This window comes from Magnolia sinica, chromosome 16 (assembly GCF_029962835.1).
Source record: "Magnolia sinica isolate HGM2019 chromosome 16, MsV1, whole genome shotgun sequence".
Lineage (NCBI taxonomy): Eukaryota > Viridiplantae > Streptophyta > Magnoliopsida > Magnoliales > Magnoliaceae > Magnolia > Magnolia sinica.
In genome coordinates, this window is record NC_080588.1 from 37,047,771 (window position 1) to 37,071,258 (window position 23,488).

The 23,488-nt window shown below is 41.4% G+C and overlaps 1 protein-coding gene across 15 annotated transcripts in view; it reads right to left on the minus strand.

Annotated features, from left to right (window-relative positions):
* Positions 1-21,466, minus strand: part of LOC131228676 (mitotic checkpoint protein BUB3.3) — a 70,384-nt gene extending 48,918 nt beyond the window's left edge. For 4 of the 15 annotated variants that reach the window (XR_009163052.1, XM_058224517.1, XM_058224516.1 and 1 more), the window contains exons 1-2: positions 20,953-21,191; positions 20,699-20,829 (exon numbers count right to left, since the gene is read on the minus strand). Coding sequence is in view for 8 of the 15 variants with exons in the window: in XM_058224517.1 (XP_058080500.1) it covers positions 20,699-20,829; positions 20,953-21,054 (233 nt within the window). In the remaining 7 variants the exon portion in view is untranslated. Of the gene's footprint in view, positions 1-20,698; positions 20,830-20,952; positions 21,195-21,222 lie in introns of those variants that run through there. The other 11 variants (XR_009163053.1, XM_058224519.1, XM_058224518.1 and 8 more) reach the window with 6 other exon arrangements.
* Between the last annotated feature and the right edge of the window lie 2,022 nt (positions 21,467-23,488).

Below are 23,488 nucleotides of genomic sequence, written 5' to 3' on the forward strand. Positions count from 1 at the left end.
TGCCCGTAAAGGCTGTTAGGGGGCATAATGACCATTACCTCCGTTACGGTCGAAAAACGATCACTTTTTTTTCTATTTAAATCCAATTTCTCCCCTTTTTAAACTTTTCTCATTCGAAAAACTCTCCTAGATCATTTTACAATAGATTTCGACCACTCTTACTATAGTTTTTAATATTAAAATCATAGATTTAAATGATTTGAGCGAATAGAAGCTCCGATGGCCTTTTTTTTCAAAAAATTGAAAAAGTAGTATTTATGCCTTTTTTCTTATTTTTAGTTTTAATGCTTGATTGTGATGTGCAAACATTAGATACATATAATCGTGTTTACAAATTCACTAGACAGCCCGATACAACACTCTCACCAAAGAGTGGACCGTTACACTACCATAAACATGTTCAAAACAAAAAAAAAAAAAAAAAAAATGAATACATATTTGGAATATTTACATTATTCTTGATTTTCTAAATATTTTTTCAAAATTTTTTCGGCAAGAGAATTTTCAACTGTTATGGTGGTCGTAACAATCGTTACGCCCTCGTATCAGCCGTTACAGCCGATACCCATATCAGTAATGGTGGTGACCATTACTGATACGGAATACCTTGACCGACATAGAGTTCCAAAAAGAATTATCACCAATAACAGCACTCCCTTCAAGAACAGAAATATGGAAAAGTTGTGCCGAAGTTCAACATCCAACACTCTTTCTCGATGCCCTATTATCCGCCATCCAATGGATTGGTGGAAGCCTTTAATAAGACAATAGTAAAAATTTTAAAGAAAATCATCACAAGAAATAAACACAATTGGGATGAAAAGTTACAGGAAGCCTTATAGACCTATTGGATGACTCATCAAACAATGACAAAAGCCACTCCTATTCATTAGTCTATGGAATCAAGGCCGTGATACCAATTGAAACACGGGTCGCATCTCTCAGACTGGCAATACATGAGTTAATAATAGAAGATGAAAATGCCAAGATAAGGCTGATGGAATTAAACACTCTGGATGAGAAATAACTGGCAACACAACAACGGCTAGAGCTGTATCAAGCGCAAATATTTGTTGCCTTTGATAAAAAGGTCAAGCACCGCTCCTTCAAGAAAGGCGACATGGCAAGCACTAATGATGAAAAGGCCTACTGTGGTTACTCACAAGACTAGGGGCAAGTTTGATCCTAAATGGGATGGCCTGTATGTTATCGTGAATATTTTTCAAGAAAATCTCACCCAATCAAAAGGAGGAAGAATAGGCACAGCCATATACCATATGCCCTAATGTGGCAAGCCATATATCTTCCATGTATTATCATGAACCTCCCTTCTTTGACAAAGTAAGGACGAGGAACGATTATAAAAAGCACAATCTTACAAGTCAGAGTCTATTATTGCCAAGAAAATATAACTTCTAAAGTTTTATATTATCAAGAGGGATACAATCACCAAGTATGTGACCCTAAAAAGACAATCAACAGTCTTCTGGGATAATGATCAGCAATAATAGTAATGCAGTGAAACATTATTATGGTTAGCTAGTAACAGTAAAATTATTCTTACAATCTACCGAGATATTATTATGATCTCAGATAGATTATCACTAATTATCGCTAAATTGATATTATCATTGATTATTGTCGAATGATATTATCGTCGATTATCGCCGAATTCATATTATCACCGACTATCACCAAATTGATATTATCACCGACTATCGCCGAATTGATATTATCACCGATTATCGCTAGACTGATATTATCGCCAGTTGATAGTATCACTGATTCGCCTTATATTATGCAAGGCAGCGATGAGATCCAGTAGCTATAAGCCCACAAAGGCCAACCACGTATAAGACCTATGTTATATCAGTGGCGATTTATCATGCAAGGCAACGGTGAGAACTAGTGGCTAAAAGCCCACGAAGGGCAACCACGCATAAGACCTATGTTACATCCATGGCAGTTTATCATGCCAGGCAGTGGCGAGAGCCAGCGGCTCAAAGCCCATGAAGGCCAACCACGCATAAGACCTGTGTTATATTGGCAACTCGCTGAACGTTATGCAGGCAGTGATGAGAGCTAGTGGCCTTAAAAAGCCCATGAAGGCCAACCACATGCTTAGACCCATGTGGGTAGCAAAGAGAACCAATGGCTTCAAAGCCCACGAAGACAAACCATGCGTGAGACCTATGCCGCCTGTATCGCTCTTTGATAGCGCCAAGGGGATGGGTGAAAGAAGCCCACCCATGAATGGATCTGGGTTATGCAGGCGAAGAAAAAGAGAGTCGCAGTGTGAGTTCTTTGGTTCATCCAAAAATGGGCCAACCATGCGTAAGACCCCCAGGTTCCTGGCTAGATTTCAGTAGAAACCAAGGTGTTCCGTTGCAGTATCGGTGGGCGTAACAGTGCCCACCATTACTGATACGGATACACCTTGTATAGGCCGATACAAGGCCGCAATGGCTAATGTAGGGTGTGTAACGATGCCAAAAAACAAAAAAAAACAAAAAAAGAGTTCAAAAAACTAAGGAAAAATATCCATTAAATTCGGAATATTCTAAATATTCCAAATATGCATTCATTTATAATTTGGAACATGTTTATGGTGGTGTGACAGTCCACTCTTTGGTGAGAATACTATATCAGGTTGTCTGATGGATTTATGAACCTGACAACCTGGAATTAACTGCAAACCTTTTATATTTAGTTTTCTAACTATGTAATATCTATATAAATTTACTATAATGAATGTAATACCAAAACATCTTACATGTTCAAGTTTTCCTTTTATTTATAGTGCTAGTGCATTGCATACTTCATGACTCACATACATTACATTTCAATATATAGAGTTTAGGGACTTTTGTATCTTATTATGTAATTCATATACCTAACAATTTGATATCATTTTCCTCAATAGATCTTTTTAAAAAAATAAAATTAAATTGGGGTAAATAGTGTTGTCAATTCAGGGCTGATTAAGGGACTGTTTAATGCCCTAAACTAACCTCAAATTAATGCAATCTATTGGCACTTATCCCACTAATGGATTGGTGGACATTTATTGGACAGTGAAAAATGAAAAATATCAAATGGTCCTATTTCAAAAAACAAGTGTTACAAACTAATAGTGAAAATTGTTCAAACAATTTAATTTTGGGATTGTGACTAAGCAACAATGGTCCCAAAATTTAATTGGTTAATTTTGAGTTGATATATATCTCATGTATACATTTTTAGGGCCATGTACGTGGGGTTCACTCGATTATGCATTATATATACATGTCGTCTGATGCGGACATCAGTGGTACGCCCTTTAGAGTGTACCAGAGGAGGAGGCGTCGCCGACAGAGTACCAGAGCGGAGGAGTTGATGTGGATGGACGACGGGTCCATCGGACCCACTTTCTGATGCGCTACGAAGGCAGGAGCGGCATAACCGCACCCCGACCATAGATCCATGGGTCGAATTTCACACCCTACCACACGGGTGTTCAGCCCGACCATAGATCTATGGGTCCGATTTCACACCCTGTCACATGGGTGTTTTAGTTTTAGACTTTTTTTGTTATTTTTCTTATTTCGGGGGCTTTATTGCAACTTTCTTTTTTTTGTCTTTTTGTTATTTTTCTTGTTTCCAGGGGCTTTAGTGCACTTTTACTTTTTCCATAGCTTATATATACGTTGTGAGGAATCCTATTTTCATTATTATTAAATGAATAAGAATTCGTCTATTTTCTTCCTCTTTATTCAAGATATTAGGGTTTCAGGATTGGCCCTTGGGTGTTGAGGATTCTACCCCGATTTCGGGTTTCCCTCTTTCTAAGATCTTCGAGGTGCAGGAAAAGGTAAGAATCATCCTCCTCCTTTTCTTTTGACGACAAAGGACCTATACCTTCTTCATCTCGAACCCCTCATCCTTCACCCCTTACATTTTTCTCTGGATACCCCTTTCTAGTTCGAACGGAAAAGAGGAATGGTTAGTCAATAGAATCAGATCCAAGCTTACTCGTGGACTGACTTATGCTAGATCTGAGATATCCTCATATCCCGAGGTCCTCCCTTTTTATTGTTTACGTGATCTTATGTTAAGGGGCATGATCCTGACAGAATAACCTTATCTTTGTGTTGAGATTTACCTAATCCCTTTGTTTGGAAATAGTTAGTTAATTGGTGTATTTATTTGAATATTCTTTAACCGGATTATACATACATCTAGGGTTAGGTTATCACGTCCCTGCATCATCATCTATCCGTTTTGTCAATTCATTTAAGGGTATTGGAAAAAAAATGAGGTAAATCCATATCTCAGGTGGACCACTAGTGCATCAAGCGGGCCACCTCGATGTATTTGTATATCCATGCTGTCAATCCGTTTTGCAAAGTCATTTTAAGGCATGGTCCAAAAATTCAGGTAGATCTAAATCTTCGGTGGACCACTAGTGAGCATGCCTTTAAAAGTGGGGCCCACCTCAATGCATTTGTTATATATCCATGTGGTCCATCCTTTTTGCCCACTCATTTCAGGGCATGGACCAAAAAATGAGGCTGACCCAAATCTAAGGTGGATCACAAAATAAGGATTTAATTCCCACCGTTAAAATTTTCTTAACACATTTTATTTTAGGATCAAGCTGTTATTTGTGTTCTCCCTTCATCAAGGTGAAGGTCCATCTGACCTCATCAACAGGTTGGATGGAAAATAAACATTATAATGGACCCTAAGAAGATTTTAATGATGGGCATTCAATCTCAATTGCGTGGTCCAATTGAGATTTTGATCCCTTCAGAATCATGCCTTAAAATGAACCTGAAAAATTATGGATGGCATGGATTTACTATACATAAATCAAGGTGGGCCCCACTCCACGTAATAAAATAGTGCGTGTGCACTGCAGAGTATAAAAAATGAAGAAGAAAACTGCGTGGCTGTGAAACAGCCACACCGGTCCATTCGTTTTTTCTGGAAAAAGAAAAGAAGAGAGGGAAAGAAGAGAGAGGACCAAAACGAGAGAGAGGATGAGGAAGAAAGAAGGAGAAGGGCAGCAACTGCTGCAGCTGTAGTAGCAGCGCCGCAGCCCAATAATAATAAGAAGAAGAAGACGAAAAGGGTTTTTTTTTCATTTTTTCCATTTTTCTTTAGGGTAGAAACTCATGGGGAATGGTCGACCTATATATGAGATCCCCCCTCATTGATGGACTGGCGGCCTTGAATCTAGTACCCAGACAAGTAGCCTTGTGAGCCCCGCGAACTCTAGAGAGTTACTAAGGCCAACCCTGCGTGTAAACCCTACCAAATTCACCGCCCTGGTAGCTTCAATAGGCCCCTCTGATGGACCGAGGTGTGTGGACTCCCCAAGCTGCAGTGGTTAAGCAAACTCATGAGAGTTACAAAGAACATTTTGTATAAGCCCTACTTACTCCAAATACTCAAGAGCCTAAAAAACTGTGGTTGCTCCAAATACTAAAGAGCTTAAGCTGTGGATGCTCCAAATACTCTGAGAGTCTAAACTGTATATGGCACATTGGGAATACTAACTGAACTTCCCTGTAAACAAAGAGAAAACGATGAAGGCTTTAAGGAAAATGATTCTCCTTTCTGTGTATCTGAGACAACCATGAAGGGTTAAATATATATAGATCTTTACAACGATTATACAAGGTAAAATAATAAATACAAAATCTTCTATTTATACATCGTCTATCTATAAAATCATAGAATCGGCTATACAAGGCATGTGGCTTGTCTAACATCCCCCCTCAAACTAATGCTGGTAATCGACAAGTAATACTTTGCTAACTAGAAATGAGTGACGTCCAGAAGTGAAAGACTTCTTGAGAATGTCTGCAATCTGATCATGGGATGCGACATGTGGTAGCGAAATAAGCCGAGACTGAAACTTCTCGCGAATGAAGTGACAGTCAACTTCAATATGCTTTGTCCGTTCATGGAAAACCGGATTAAAGGCAATTTGAATAGCATTCAGATTATCTACATAGAGTGGAGTAGGATCGTGTAGATAAACGCCCAAGTCAGAAAGAAGTTCACATAACCAGATAATCTCACTACAAGCAGCTGACATTGCTTTATACTCAGCTTCCGTGCTTAATTTGGAAAAAGTGGCCTGCTTCTTACACTTCCAAGAGATGAGAGAAGTGCCGAGAAAAATAATGTAGCCAGTGATAGATCTGCGTGTGAGAAGACAACCGGCCCAGTCAGCATCTAAGTAAGCACGAAGGTCCAGAGGGGCCGTGGAGGAGAAGAACAGAGATCGATCCAGAGTTCCACGTAGGTAATGTAAGATACGCAATATTGCAGTCATATGAAGAGTCCGAGGGGCAGAAACAAATTGGCTGACAACTTGGACCTCGTAGGTAATATCAGGGCGAGTCATTGTTAAGTAAACAAGACTCCCAACCAAACGGCGGTATGATATGGGGTCCGCAAGGAGTTCACCATCGTCATGGCCATAGTGAACGTTAAGTTCCAAGGGAATCTGAACTGTCTTCTGATCCATTAACGAGGCCAAGGTGAGAAGATCATTGGTATATTTATGCTGGCTAACCAGGATTCCACATATAGAACGCGAAAATTCAAGACCAAAAAAGTACGTCAGATGTCCCAGGTCCTTCATCTTGAAGGATGACTTCAGAACTTCCTTTTAATGCTGAGATGTCAGTATCATCGCTACCAGTCAGAAATAGATCGTCAACATATACGAGAACAATGACGATTCCCCGCTTAGTGGTGCGCAAGAATAAGGATGGATCATGACCACTTCGAGTAAAGCCAGCTTCTATAACAACATCATGAAATCGTTGAAACCATGCCCGAGGGGCCTGTTTGAGGCCGTATAGAGCTTTCTTCAAGCAACAGACCTTATTGGCAGGGATTAAAGATCCAGGAGGAGGTTTCAAATATATTGTTTCTTGGAAGTCTTTATGAAGAAAAGCATTTTTCACGTCCATCTGAGTGAGTGACCAAGAGCGAATTGATGATACTGCCAGAAGAGTGCGAACAGTTTTCATTTTGGCCACAGGAGCGAATGTCTCATCATAATCAATGCCATGTTCCTGTTTGTATCCCTGAGCGACAAGCCGAGCTTTGTATTGATCCAATGATCCGTCAAACTTGAGCTTCACAGAATAAATCCATTTACTTCCAATTAATTGTTGGTCAGTAGGCCGAGTAACAATGTCCCACGTATGGTTATCATCCAATGCTAGCTTCTGTAACAACATCATGAAATCGTTGGAACCATGCCCGAGGGGCCTGTTTGAGGCTGTATAGAGCTTTCTTCAGGCGATAGACCTTATTGGCAGGGATTAAAGATCCAAGAGGAGGTTTCAAATATACTGTTTCTTAGAAGTCTCTATGAAGAAAAGCATTTTTCACGTCCATCTGAGTGAGTGACCAAGAGCGAACTAATGATACTGCCAGAAGAGTGCGAACAGTTTTCATTATGGCCACAGGAGCGAATGTCTCATCATAATCAATGTCATGTTCCTGTTTGTATCCCTGAGCGACAAGCCGAGCTTTGTATCGATCCAATGATCCGTCAAACTTGAGCTTCACAGAATAAATCCATTTACTTCCAATTAATTGTTGGTCAGTAAGCTGAGTAATAATGTCCCACGTATGGTTATCATCCAATGCTACAAGTTCTTCTGCCATAGCATTCTTCCAACAATCATGACTGGCTGCCTGATGGTATGAAGTAAGAATAGATACAGTATCTAGGGTAGTATTCATGGCAGACAGAGAGTATATCAAGCAATCAGGCTGTCGATGTACACGAGTGAAACGACGTACTAAGATAGGATCTGGATCGGTAATGGGTACAGTAGGGAGAGTAGTAGGTGATGGATCTGTACATGGTCGTCGTGAATAAACCTGCAATGGACAAGGAGGTGTACTTGAGGCAACCGAAATATCAAGAAAAATAGTAAGACCAAGAGAGTGGTGTGGGCGAAGGAGGAACAGGTGAATAGAAGGCAATATGCTCAAGAAAAACAACATGTCGTGATACCCGTACATGACGAGAGACCGGATCATAGCAACGAAAACCCTTCTGAGTTTCTCCAAATCCCAAGTACATACATTTGATTGATTTTGGGAAAAGTTTGTTATGTTCACGTGATGCTAGATGAACATAACATACACAACCAAAAACACAAAATGTGGAATATATAAGAAGTGAACCAGTGAGAACAAAGTAGGGAGATTTACTATTCAGGACTGTAGTTGGCAACCAATTAATCAAGTAGACTGAATGCATCATAGCTTCCGCCCAGAAGGAACGATGAACACTCATAGTTGTCATTAAGTTATTGGCGGTTTCAACAATATGGCGATTTTTTCGTTCAGCCACCCCATTCTGTTGTGGAGTATCAGAACAGGTGGTTTGATGAGTAATCCCATGACCCTGAAGATATGTACGAAAATTTGTGGAGAGATACTCTCCCCCCGAGTCAGAGCAGAGAGTTTGACTTTTTACTCGAAATTGAGTGTCCACCATATAATGAAATATTTTGAATTTTTCAAAAAACCTGTGACTTAGAGTGCAGAAAGTAAATCCAGGTGTAACGTGTGAAATCATCAATGAATATAATATAATAGCGTAGTCCAGAGAGAGACATAATTGGTGAAGGGCCCCAGACATCTGTATGCACTAGTTCAAACATAAATGATGATTTTGTAGTACTTAGAGAAAAGGGAATACACTTACTTTTTGAAAGGCAACAGGAAGAACAAGAATAATCCAAATTACTTTTATTAAGAGAAATATTCCCTAACATGCCAGAAGAAAAGAACTGAATCAAATGATCAGAATGTGGTTGACCCAGGCAAAAGTGTTAGAGTTTCCACATTTTATTTGCCGAACAAATATCCGAGGAAGATGGAGAGAAGAAACAACGAGCTGTAGTAACGGATGGGTGAAAGTCCAGCACGTACAAACATCCATGCCGCCTACCCTTCCCAAGTACCCTCCTCGTTGTCAGTCCTGCATAAAACAACAATTTGGAAGAAATATGACTAAGCAGTTATTGGATGTAAGTTGACAAACAGAAATTAAATTTGAGGAGAGTTTAGGGACATGAAACACATCACGAAGGGTAAACTGGCGATGGTCAGAAGAAGAGTTAATGAACCAACGGACTGAATGGGTAGTTTAGTGCCATCCGCAGTAGAAATAGCCTGACTTTCAGTGTATAGACGAATATCGCGAAGATGTGATACATCACCAGTCATATGATTGGAAGCACCTGAATCGAAGAACCATGGAGAAGATGAGGCTATACCTAACATACCGACCGCAGAAAGGGCCTGCACGATCTGCTGGAGCATCGCAGGAGTCAAAAGTGAGGAAAGACCTTCAACAGAACCGGTGGAGGCAATATCACTAACAGAAAGCTTGGAAGAAGTAGTCACAGAAGTAGCAGAAAGAGCACGACCACGGACACAACCTCAACCACCACGTCCACGGCCGAATGAGGATGCATAGGCACGTGAACGACAGTCCTGAATACCATGACCAGTCCTTCAACAATAAGCACATCAATCCTTGCACTGAGCAACGACATGTCCCACTTTGTTACAACCGCGACAAGTTAAAGGAGTGGAACCACGGTTTGGTGCAGAGGAGGATACAGTAAGTGTCAGGTCAGATGGTCCCTGAGATGTCCCCTGAGAGAGGACCTGCAGTCGTTCCTCGGCTAATAAATCATTATTAACCGAATTCATTGAAGGAGTTAAGCTACGGTTCAGGAGAGCAGCCCTGCAATGCTCAAATTTCGGACGTAGTTTCATAAGAAACTGTCTAACTTGCGCACTCTCGCTCATTGTGTGGAATATTTTAAAGTCAATTGGGAATTCCGGATCCATCATAGCCATCTCTGTCCAAATTGTAACCATTGTAGATAAAAAGTTTGAATACATTTGTCACCCCAAGTAAGTTGAACCAGATCTTGTTCCAGATGGTATAACCTAGCCGCATTACTCTATTGATATATTATCTGGAGATGCTCCTACATAGCCTTAGCAGTGCGATGTGGCATAAGGCCAACAGCTATTGATCAATCGACCGAATCAAGAATCCAGGTAATAATCCGTCCATTTTTCATTTCCCAATCAACCACTCTGTCGGCATTGGTGGAAGCGGGGACAGTAACAAATCCATCAATCAGTCCCCACAAACCACGACCCTTGAGAAAACTCTGAAAGTGGATGGCCCATAGATTGTAGTTGGTGCCATCGAAACTACATCGAGAGGCCTCTGTATGGGAGTCTTTATCCATAGATAGGAAGAGATAAGAACTGTGCTAAAGAAGAAAGTACCTTGCAGCCACAGATTAGAACAGCAACCAGCAAGAGACAGCAGTAGATCAAAACAGCAGATAGCAACAAATCAATCAGACAGAGACAGCAGGACATGCAGCAATAGGTGCTGCAGGAGGGATCGAATGCGCAGGGATGTGCACAGGTGCTGCAGGAGGGATCGAATGCGCAAGGGCGTGCGCAGGGGATGTGCACAGGGGCGTGCGCAGGGGCGTGCGGACAGGCCTGGGGGCATGCGGACGTGCCTGGGGATGGCCAAATGAAGGTAGTTGACGCAGCAGGATAGCAGGGCAGGGCCAGATCTGACAAGGGAGGAGCCGGATCTAACGATGGTGGTGTCGGTGATAAAGAAAATACCGGATTAGGATCGGTATCGCCCTGATACCATGTAAACAAAGAGAAAACGATGAAGGCTTTGAGGAAAATGATTCTTCTTTGTTTTTCTATGTATCTGAGACAACCCTGAAGGGTTGAATATATAGAGCTTTACAACGACTATACAAGGTAAAATGATAAATACAAAATCTTCTATTTATACTTCGTTTATCTATAGAATCATAGAATCGGCTATACAAGGCATGTGGCCTGTCTAACAGTCCTACGCTAACAAGCATGAATTCTTGTGTCTCTAGTTATGAAAATATACAATCAAAGCATGAATTGATAAAAAGAAAACTCCTCATTCATGATTATATCGTCATCATATTATCTCCAATTATGATAACATACAATTAAGACACGAGTTTTTAAAATATATATATATATATATGACTGTATGATGAAATATGTGAATACCCATGCCATATATATATATATATATATATATATATATATATATATATATATATATATATATATATATATATATATATATATATCGTTGAAATTCATATTCAAAATTCCATATATATTGATACATTGCAAACGTCGAAATATTACATTTGCTCAGAAATGCCCAAAGCGAGCATAAATCTTTGTAGATCTTGCTTGGACTGAACTTGAGCCGCTGTTGTATTAAGTTCAGCTTCGATGGTGAGTTTAGCTTGATCGGGAGTGCCAGTGAGATCTTGTTCTAAGGAAGCAGTAGTCGCCTGATCCTTTAGCAATTCTAACTCTTCGAGCTCCGTTATGCTAGTATTGTCAGCAATATCAACCCTAGCCTTGCTCGACTTCAACTCTTCAGTCTGCTTTTGAGCTTCGAGGTTAGCAATCTGCTCGTTGATGGCAAGGTCTGCTCAAAAGTCTTCACATGTTCACAGAGTGAATCGCATTCTCTTTTATATCCGGAAATGACAGCAGTATTCCTAGATATCTCATCTTTAAGAAGCAACAATTCCTTCTGACGAGAGAATTTCTGGAGTGATGACGATATTACGTGCTGATTCTAGTTGCTGCAGTGAAGCACAAAAAGGATCAAAGAATCATGCAGCGATGAGATATTGATCTTAGCCAACCTCGCAGAATTGTCCAAAATTGTCAGGGCATCGCTGAGGAAAGGCCATTATTCTTGATCCTGAAACATGCATGCCGCAGCAAAGAGGGCATTTTTTATCAAGATAAGTTTATATGGAGGAACTTTCTCTAACGAAAGAAGATATAACACTGTAGCCACCGAATTAGAGCTCGATGAACCGCTCGAAGATGGAATAACTGTAAATAATTTTAAAGAGAGAGAGAGAGAGAGGCAAGGACAACAGTGTAAAGGAAGTAAAGTAGAAAAGTGTTATCTAAAAAGAAAAGGCTATATGATATAAGAGTCTAAAGGGATATATCAGCCGCTAGCATTGAAGATAGGGGGACTAATATAGCCGGGGCCCTCATCTCAGAAGGGGTGGATGAAGGGCCAAGCATTTCCGTGACGATATTGGCAATGTTGAAAGACGGCTCCCTAACTCCAGTAATCGAGTCAAGCGTCGTAGGAGTCGTCACGTCTGTAGGTTCCGTCGGGAAACGGATCTCGCGTGCCACTGTATTAACTACAGTAGAAGGTGCGATCATAACATCTTTTGTTCGAGTACACTCCACATCAAGGGTCGCTTCCTCAATACTTGGTGGAAGAATCGACGTCTCTTAATCCACCTCTACACTATGAGGAGAAATCAGTGCCTCCGCTGCCGTCTGGATCCTCGGCGTTGAGACTCCTGCCTCCCTCGATGAAGATTCTTCCGTGATGCCAGGGAGGATCTAAGGGGCTGGCTATGGAATACTGATTGGCGAGACAGGCGATGTGTCGTGAAGAAGGGGTGAATAATTTGGCATTGAACGACATAAAGATATTGGCCACCAACGAATAACTGAATTCGCTGCAGTCGAGTGGCTCCTCTTCCATAGGAGTAGCTGCCATTACAGGAGTATATACGCTTTGCGGCATTCCTTGGTCGGTCTCCATAGCTTCAACAGTGGCATTGTCGTCGCCATCGAAGTTCACTTCACCTTCTTCCTCTAAATCATCAGCCTCAAGAGAATCTCTAGTAGTAGAGCTACTACCAGAGGATGACTCTTCTTCCTTGCCTTCTAATGACGAAGCTTCCATAGTTAATTCTTCAGCGAGTACTTGCTTTCCTTTATCAAAAGGGTCAGCTTCATCAGTCAGTACCTACCCTCTCACAGTTGCAAGGGTAGGAGAGACGCCCGGTTGACCCTGTGAAACATGGGGAGAACGAGATTGCGTTTGAGATTGTTTTCGCGATCAGGTTGTGGGAGACAAAAAGCTTTGGCGAGTTGACCGCAGCAGAGGTGATGCGGTCGAAGAGACAACCCTACTCTCAACATTCTCAGTTACCTCCCTGGTGGGGGAGTAAGAGGGCAGTTGTTGGCACTAATGGGACTGGCTCGTTACCCCATTTCGGCGGGCTTGGAGTTGTAGTCGCAGCAGGCTGCCCTCCCGACATCCTCAGAATGTCCAAAGGGGTCCCATAAGCAATCTAGCCTTCCAGAGTGTTGGTTGGTTTTATTTGACGAATGGGTTCCTCCAGGGAAATCTTCAGGCATGCCTGGACGGGGGTGGGGGTGTGGTCCATCTCCATTATGTATATGATTCCTTGTTTCGGTCTATAATTCATCAATCTGGGAGGAGGCACCCAGACTAAGTAATTAATGAAATGATAGTGGCGAACAAGGAAAGATTGATGCGCCCACCATCGCATCCAGCAGTAGGACACCTGAACAGAATGATTATAGCCCGAAAGAACAAAGTGAGAGCCGATGAGCACGACCAATAATTGGTTCCATATCAACACCCAATTGTATGGGCCCACTCCATAGCTTCTCATAATGCGAGTCACCGCTCCGCAATCTTCCGGTATTGTCTGGTCGTAGCCAAATTGGCGCGCGAACCTATTAGGATAGTAAGGTTTGCGCCAGAACTCAGTTCCTTCCCTTGGAGGAAGAGTGCTCGATCAGATGCAAATGAAAAAGACCTGCTCATTTGGGGATAGTGAATCGTCATCCTCGGCTAGATCGGAGAAGGAGAATTAAAGGGAAAAAATCAATAGAATCAGTCCCCTCAAATCTTGTCGACAATCTAGTCGTAAGGCTTCTTGATCATCTTACAACCCTGATAATGCCACAACAGGAGGCAATCTTAATTCACATAGGCCTTCTCCAATTCATCGTATGTCCATGGAAAATACACTCCGAGACAACAAGCAAGGTAGTGCCACCGTGCATAAGCTAAGGATGCTCCAACCACTGGGCTCTTGCAATATGTGGCGACATCGCTAAAGGCGCGATATAACGAACATAGGACTGGAGGGGCCAATGAATACTTTCTTCCTTCCGCCATCGCCCCGGCAACAACGAACAAGGTGGGACAGATAGCATCGGCCCATTTGGAGCTCGGAAGTACTATCAGGCTCAACCAGTAAACTAGGAAAGCGGCAAGCTCACCGGAAGCACCATATTCAGCAAGTCCCTTGAGCTTTTGTCGAAGGCCTTCAAGTTCTTGCGAATGATTCCATGCAAAGCTGTGCAATCAGAAGGCGGTGTAAGTAATAGCCGGAATGAGAATTGATAAGGATATATACACACACACACACACACACACACACACAAACAAGTATAGGCAGAATAAAAGGGAGCAATATACGTACCACAGATCCCTGGTGAAATGCACAAGCCAGGTGAGGTGTGGGACTTTGCAAATGTCGGGAAATTTTGACTTCTCTCTGAAAAGTTCGATGGTCGTCTGTGAGACCTTTGGCTGATAAAGGGCTGGAGAGAAGTGTGTGAATTCTTCATTGGTGGGCACATATTCGTCAAAGAATCAGCCCGTTATTGGGAGACCCGCCATGCGATAAAGATCCCATAGCGTAATGCTGACTTTGCCAAGAGGTAGATGAAAAGAGTTGGTTGCGGGGCACCAATACTTTAGAAAGCCTTTAAAATTTGTGGTATCTTTGCAATAGTACTCTGAAGTCACCTCGATCGCATTTAGAAGGTCGATCTTAATCAGAATATGAGAGTGCTTCTTAAGTATAGCATGGGCCCATGCACTGTAGTAGTTGCGTGAAGAAAGGAAACACATGTCCTGAATTCTTCTGCACTCCACAAAGAGTCCCTGGAATGGAAGCGCTACTGCACCATCTCCAAGAAATGAGTAGGGTAGAGCGTATGTGGATTGTAGCATGGTAGGAGGAACCTCATAGCTGAGATTCTCCCAGTTCTCTGTTTTGAACCCTTCTCCAGAAGAAAGCCTTCCAGGATTTGCCGCTCCCTCATCGCCCAATTATTGGTGTATAAGATCCTGTTGTGTGGCATTTAATCCGTGGGTTCACTATGGAGAAGCGATGAATGACGGCGAATATTCATCGAAATAATAATCATCTCATCTTTGAAAGGCTATTGAATTTGATTATCTTCTAGTGGACCTTCACACAGCCTCATGTGTTCTAAAGGCGTTTCTTATTAAATTCCTTTATTTTCTCTTGAAGTTGCCGCCTTTTGCTCTGGGGTTGTTTCTTCTTTGAGAAATAAGGAGGCGGAGTTGATTCTCTGGCGGTGGGTCTCAAGCTATATGTTCGCAAATTGGAAGTGAACTTCAGCCAATTCTCCCAGTCTGATTCTTGTCCTTCTCAGGGAGGCCTTTTGATATCCCCCATTACTATAGCCTCACGAATCGGACTTGACAGATGAGCTATTCTTTCAAAAAAATTTATTAGTGGTAGGGTAGGTGCCTTGAAAAGAGGGATGTATGGTTGTTATTTTCACCCTCCTATTGGGACGACCCTCGGCATGCGAGGGTTGAGGATTATCAGGCTCGGACCGCTGAGAAGGGGTTGTATGTTCTTGGGAAGATCTAGATGTTCTCTTGCCCCTAGCCATTTGGATAAAAAGGAGTATATACGAGACTAAAGAAAAATTCAGCAAAGTCTGGGTACTCAAGAAAATTTTCTGCCAAAGCAGACTGTTGCATGGCGCGCAAAGGGCATTTGTTGCACAATCGCGCAATGCAAATGTGTTGCGCAATAGCGCAATAGGAAGGCAAAAACTGGGGTTAGTCGGATGCGGAATGATGAAAAGAGAGCACGTCTAACTTATATAGATGGCAGGGACCCAATAAGTGTTGTGCGGGATCTGATAGCACAATACATGTTGCGTGGCGCGCAATGGACGAACGATATTTTCCTGTGCAAAATGGATATCGATCCTCCGTTTGCTTTCGTATACAAATCAAGGAAAGATTGAGGGGGAATACGTTAAGAGCACAAAATATACGTTAAGTTTTATAGGATTGCTTTTTTGCGCGACCGCGCAAAAGAGTTATGTTGCACGACCACACAACATAGAGGTAATTGCCAAGATGACTGATTTGGGGCCAAACTGCCCAATGTGCGAAAAATACCCCTTGCACGACCGTGCAACAAGGGTTTAATGTGCGACTGTGCAAAATAACTATGTTATGTAATTTTGCAATTCACACATGTGAAGGCCTATAAATACCCCCCTCCACTTCCCATTTCATTCATTCAAAAGTGAGGAGATCTAAAGAGGTTAGAGAAATCCCAGAGATTCTTCAAGAGCTTCTTCAAGTATCCCACAGCGCAACACGGAGGAAGCATAGAAGAAGAATGAGATGCAAGAAGCGGTGCAAGGCAGAAGCCTGTTGCGCGGCTGCGCAATAGGGACTGGTTGCGCGATCGTGCAACAGATATATCCATTTGTGGATTTCGAACGTTTTGCTAATATTCTCCCACGAAATCCATAATTTCCCACGAGTTGATCTTTTGCACTTGTATTCCAAGCGTATTAGTGCGGAACAAGGGATATTCAAACCCGCACAACTCTTCTGTCATTGCGACGAATGCTTCGCAAGCCAAAATGCTGTCGAAATCAACATTGAATTATTTTCCTTTCTTTCAATGCATTAATAAAAATGTACTTTGTTTTGGAAACAAGGGAAATACGAGGAATGTAATATGAATTCAGAATAAATAAAAGGAATGATGATGTTTATTCTTTAATCTCCCTTTGTTATTATTGAATATAAATATTTCGATCCGCGATACTTTATTTCTTATCGAAACATACCCTTATCCCCATAGGTGTTAAGGTACCACTATCTGCTAATTTCACACGACCTAAATTTAAATTTGGAGTAAATGAAGAAAAAGAATCAAATGTACCTATTATATGATCGTTAGCCCCTAAATCAATAATCTAAGGACTTTACAAAGTAGTATGAAAGGCAATGGATATGTTACTTGTCCAAGCCAAGGAAGTGGATGAGGAGGCCTTATTCTGTGTGGCATTCCTTAAAAAAGTATCATATTCGGATTTTGAGAGATGAACGACATCACCAACTAATGGAGCCACATGTGAAGTTGTGTAAGGCATCGTGATGCAGGACCGATGCATGAACTAAGTAACATGTGAAATCAAATAACCAAATTAAGATATTTAACAAAAAAAAAAAAACACAAATATCGCTATATTCATCACAAATATCATGAAAATCAAAAGAAAATCATGCATAATCCTGACCTAAGCTACCAACATCATAACACAAGATCATTAAATAAAAAGAAACTAGGATCTAACAGATGTAGGGACATCCAATTAGCATAGGATAGACTTCTATTTCAAAATAGGAAACCTAATACAACCTAGGGTGAAAATTAGGGTTTGGGTAATTTGGGAAAGTAGGAAAATTATGAATTTTACGTTTAGGGTTAGGGTTTGAATTGTGGATGGGTATGGGAAAGTTGGGTTTGGGAGAAGACGAAGATCTGTGATGGGGAGAATGAAGAACCTGAAGCAAAATCCTGGATGGGGAAGAAAAGAGAAGATGGTGTAGGGATAGATGGAGTCCTCGCACCTCCGTTGATGAAGATTAGCCTCGCACCAATATTCCTTCCGAATCGCATAGAAGTATCTTCAAATCGCATGAATATGGGAGAGGAAAGCAAGAGCTTTTCTCTTCTTTTTTTAATCACAAAATCCATTGGGAGAGAGGTCACACGCCCTCCTCTTTTTATAGATCCAAGAAGTTTCAAAAATTACAAAAATCCTCATATGTTGTGAACTTAAATAAAAATAGTCCTAGTCTAAATAAAATCAACTAAAACACTCGTAACGTTTCCAAATATAAAATAATCAAAAACTAAATCCTAAAATATGATAAAGTCTAAAACTGATGTGGACGTTCAACGATCAATGGCCCAATCATATGATCCATGCGATCCAATGGCCCGATCATCCCGTCCCTCCAATTCAACAATCTAGATCACTCCATAAAGCAGCTCACGTAAATCTTCCCAGTGTGGGGTCTTCCAGATGCTCACACATGCACATGGGGTCTTCAGCACAATCACGGGTACTCACCTAGCCACAGGGAAATCAGCGTGGCCCGCCTCCTCTGATACATACGCAAGGGTGTACGTGACGTGATGTCCTCATCACATCGCCTCCCCAACAGTAATCTAAGAGTCCCTACCATCTGAGGTAACAGAATTGGCCACTCTACTCTGAGGACAACCATAAAGAACCCAACAATAGTAAATAGTGTGTTCATGTCTACCACAATGAGTACGCAACCATCCATGCCACAATCATTGCCAGGACTACTTCCACAACCTCTACCACCATCACGACCACCTCTTCCTGTACCATGTCCACGACCAAAACCACTATGATCAAAGTTTCCGAATCCTATCATTAAGGCAGATTTTTCAACCATAATTGAATCCATAGTTGTCCAACGCTTCTCATCACATGATAACACAGCATACACACAATTAATTGATGATTTTTTTTTATTTTTTTTTAAAAAAAAAGGGGATCCAAGAATCTAAGCACGTAGTGGTTCAAAATCAACATTAAGACACTTAAAGATTCGTTTATTTTCAAAGCTTTTTTATATGCCTCTACACCTGTAGAATACACAAATTGAAGATCATCAAGAAAGGATACCTAACACAGACCACACATCTTCGCATAATAACCAGAAACAGATCTCTCCCCTCGTCGCAATTGACTAATCTCCTAATAGATATTATAAAATGTGGGCCATATTGTTTTAATCTGCATGCAATTCATGGACCACCAGCTAAATCTCACGAGCAATGGATGGCAAAAAAAGACCATCTCTAACTTCTGGTTTCATAGAGTTTAAGAGCCAAGACATAACAAACATATTGTTTGATTTCTATTCAACATATGAGGGATCAGTTGTAAAGGGCAGTTCTTTTATACTACCATCTATATATCCCAACTTTGTTTGCTTCCAATAAACTTTTCAACTGCTTTAGACCACTAAAGGTAATTACTCAACTTCAGTTTTTGTGTTGTAATCTACAGGCGAGGGTTCTTAGAATGAACAACTAATCATTCCATTCTGGAATTGATAGAGTCTACAGTCTCAGATGTGGATGATGAAGCCATATAGAATCTCAAATAACCAATGCCAAAACAATGTTATAAACAGCAATAGCAAGGAGAATGAATGACTGTAATATGAAAGTTCAACAAATGTCCAAACCCAATCACACCCGAAAGGGGGTCTTGTGATGAGAAAAAAAAGGCTGAAAAACAATATTAATAAACTGAGCGTGAAGTCTAAATATGTATTGGTTGGTCAAGGATTACTTTTAATTTAAAATCAGCTATGACTCCCTCAATCTAAATAGCTTCAGTAGTTGTCATATTACAGGTAATGCATTATGACTCCATTGCATATCTATCTATATGACCTTGCTTTTTACTACACTAACAAACAACCCACCTCCTAAGATAAATATGTATCATGTCGTGGATTTTCTATTATCCACATCCCCAGCAAAGTTAACATCAACATATCATTTAACAACTGGTAATCCTGATTAATGTTATCAGAATTGTACGATTTGAATCGTACACCCAAATCACAAATCTTAAGTAATCATATGATTTATTGTACAATTATCATATCGATTTGCACGAATCATATGATAATCATAGTTGCACTAATCATACACTGCTTAAATGAGCCCAAAATTACATAAACGTCAACGTTTTTTTTTTCTTGTTCCCTTTTTCTTCTTTCCCTTTACCCCTTTGCCTATTGGGGCTTTCACCGATTGGGTCGATTTATCCAACTCATTCCATTTAACTTCATTATTTGAAACAATAGCATCTAGAGTTGTAAACATCGAACAGAGCAAGACTGAAAAATTCAACAGAACAAATTTCACAACATGGAAGACGAGGATCAGACACATGCTATTTCTAAATAAAGTTGATTATGTGCTTGATTCCCCAATGCAAGATAGCCACCACCAAATGCCACGGTGGCTATGAGGTGCACATATGAACACTTTATAGAGGATGACAAATTAGCTAAGTCCACCATGTTAACCTTTATGCACCCTGATTTGGTTAGCATCCCAGTCGTTAATTTACTCTCCTCTTTATCAAACATTATGAGGATGTTTTTCCATCATCCGTGGCTATTATCTGTTGATCGAGGGCTACTTGGCCACCTAATCTATTCGGTCCAATAGGATGCTTGTAAAATTTAAAGTTGTAGGCTCTTTACACTTGTAAAGAGTTTCATAAGTAAATGTTTACATTCTATCACGTTCAATATTTTGTCACCTTCGACTAGGTGGTAAAGTGTTTACCAGGGAAACAATATTTTGTGTTTCTTGTTTCAATAACGACCATGTTTGCCTAATGACCAGGTAAAGCAAAATATGTTTGGCTAATGAACCCTTTCGCGCAACCAAATGCAAGCTAATCTTTAGGCAGGGGAATATCATCATCAACATTCTGAGCCTCATCCCAACTACTTGGGATCGGCTGCACAAATCCTGATTCGCCATTCACCGAATCCGCAGTTAAAATGCAGGGAAATCTCGATTGGGATAAATGATATATGCACCTTCTAATGCAGCAATCGGAGCCAACACTAAAGGCAGAAGATTCATCCTCGAAGCAACAGTTTAGAAGTGCCGCCTCCGAGGGAGCTTCAAACCTAAGTACGGAGCTGTCCACGTCGTATAATCGAAGGATCTGTACACACCAAAAAAAAACTGAAAATTTTTAATTAAAATACTTGTGCGCACGTGTGCGAACGCAGTGAATAACTTCCAAAGATCTTCTCGCCACAGAGAGAGAGAGAGTGAGAGTACTGACGGAATCCCAAGAGGAGAAGAGGAGGTTGTTGGAACGCGGTGCAAAATGGATTCTAGAAATGGCGTCTCCAAGTGGAACCTCCAAATTCAAACTAGTTGCCATTTCTCAGCTACGCCTCCTTTTTACCTGATATGAGCGTGAAGTCAGTGCGAAACCCTAGCAATGAAGGGTACCAAAAGAAGCAGCGGAAATCCAGAACAGTAACCCTCGTGTTTTCAACTCTCACAATTGGGGGCCGTGCTTCGGTAATCCAGAGTTTAAAAATGTTACCTTTGAATATTTGGCCTGCAAATTGACGGTTAGGAACAGTACGTTCAACTTTACATGTTTTCGTATTGGACGTTGGGCCCTGCCTACCTTCGTAAATCAGATCTTTGTCCTCCCGCAACTCTCACCGAGTGGAGGAAGGGGAGATTCGAGAAAAAGCAAAAATTTGGGAGGGAAGCGTATTGCCCGTGACCCGCCGGGGCTTTGCGTGGTCCGCAGATATGTCCGAACAAATCTACTCCGTCCATCTGTAGGCACAAATTCCATCCAGATACAAACATTTTGTACCTCATGGGTCCAATCACCACTCTTCCGCGTGGTACTGCCAACGTGAGTCATGGATCCACCAAATTTTTAGGAGTCCGGATCCTCTGTTATTTGGCACGCAGGGATTCCCTGATTGCCTAAGGGCCCGTTTGGCCAGGCAGATTGAAAGGGATTGGATGGTATTGGAAGGGATTGGAAGTTAAATCCAAGGATTGACCGCGTGTGCCAAACAAACTGGGTGACCTAATCCCGGGATATAGCAATCCCATGGATCTTAAGACAATCCACTGACAACACCATCATTACCTTTGAATCCCATCCAATCCACCCTAATCCGTTCAAATATGCCTGGGATGTGCTTGGTTTGAGGGATTGGAATGGATGGGAAGGTTTAATCCGGGGATTGGCCGGGCGTGCCAAACAGACTCGATATAGCAATCCAAGGATATCGCAATCCCATGGATCTTAAGACAATCCACTGACAACACAATCATTACCTTGAAATCCATGCCATCCACCCTAATACCATTCAATCCCTTCCAATCCACCCAGCCAAATGGGCCCTATTGGCCTATTTGGCCGGGCAGATTAAGAGTGATTAGGAGGGATGGGATGGTAAAATCTCGGGATCTGCCAAACGAGCCCAACAGACCCAATGAACTTGTCCTGGGATATAGCAAACCCATGGATCTTAAACCAATCCACTGACATCACCATCATTACCTTAAAATTGATCCCATCCCTCCTAATCCCGTTCAATTGTGCATGGGGAGTGTTTGGTTGGACAGATTGGAAGGGATTGGAAGGTAAAATTCCGGGATATGCCGAGCATGCCAAACACACTCGGTGAACTTGTCCCAGGATATAGCAATCTCATGTATCTTAAACCAATCCACTGACACCTCCATCATTACCTTAAAATCCATCCCATCCCTCCTAATCCCATAGGATCTGTCCGACCAAACAGGCCCTAATCCTCATTGGTTGTAACGCCCTGAAATTCGAGGATCGAGCATAACTCAGCTCCCGAGTTCCAAAACATCACTTATGTAACATATTTAATGATTGATGTATGTTGTCTGTATTAGTACATAAAACATGGAATAGATTAAGCCAAAGCACAGATATAATTCAGGGATAAGTGAATAAAGCAAGCGGAAGACTTATAGAAATATATGTGTACAAGTGCAAATCCCTGAAGTACATACACAAACCAGGTTGTAATGAGAGTGTTTCTATCAAAATTACAAGTATCAAGATTACATCATTTAATTCCCAAAAATAATCCCAGCATCCCGCACATCAGAACAAGCTCACTAGAACCCGTCTGAAAACTGCATATAAGAAAAAGCAGCCTCATCATCATTCATCTCCTGCTCTGCCTCAGAAGTCGCATCAACATCTGCAACATCAGAACCTAAGACAGAGTCTGGTGGGTGTTTAACACCGCCCCAGAACATGGGAGTGAGTGATCAACTCAGTGGAACAATAAGGCACTGGTTAACATGTTATCAGTTCAATCAAGCAGTTATAATAAAGCAGAACAATTAAACAAGTCCTAAGTACTCTTGTTAATGCAGGGATGAATGCGGAATGATGCGTGCCCTCACGCGTACACCCTCAGCGTCTTCATCTTACGTTACGCATGATACCACCTCAAAGTGCGCCACATCTACAAAGCACATGCAAATGCGGTGCATGAACATGATTACCAAGTTATTATTAGTCCTTTTCACACAGCAGGATTGGGAAGCTAAGATACTTTCCTCATATCACCATCCAAACAGTGATCCATTCTAGGGTCGTCAATCCTAGACTTCTCATATGATCATATGGTTTGAGGTCGTAGCAAAGGGCTCGTCACCAATCAATGCACGCCTATCACACCTCTATTACCACAGTTCGGCTCATCACCTCAATGCGGTATCCAGGTATGCTCGAGGTCGCTACAAAGGGCTCGTCACCAATCAATGTAGGCCGACAGCACGAATATAGTGTCTCA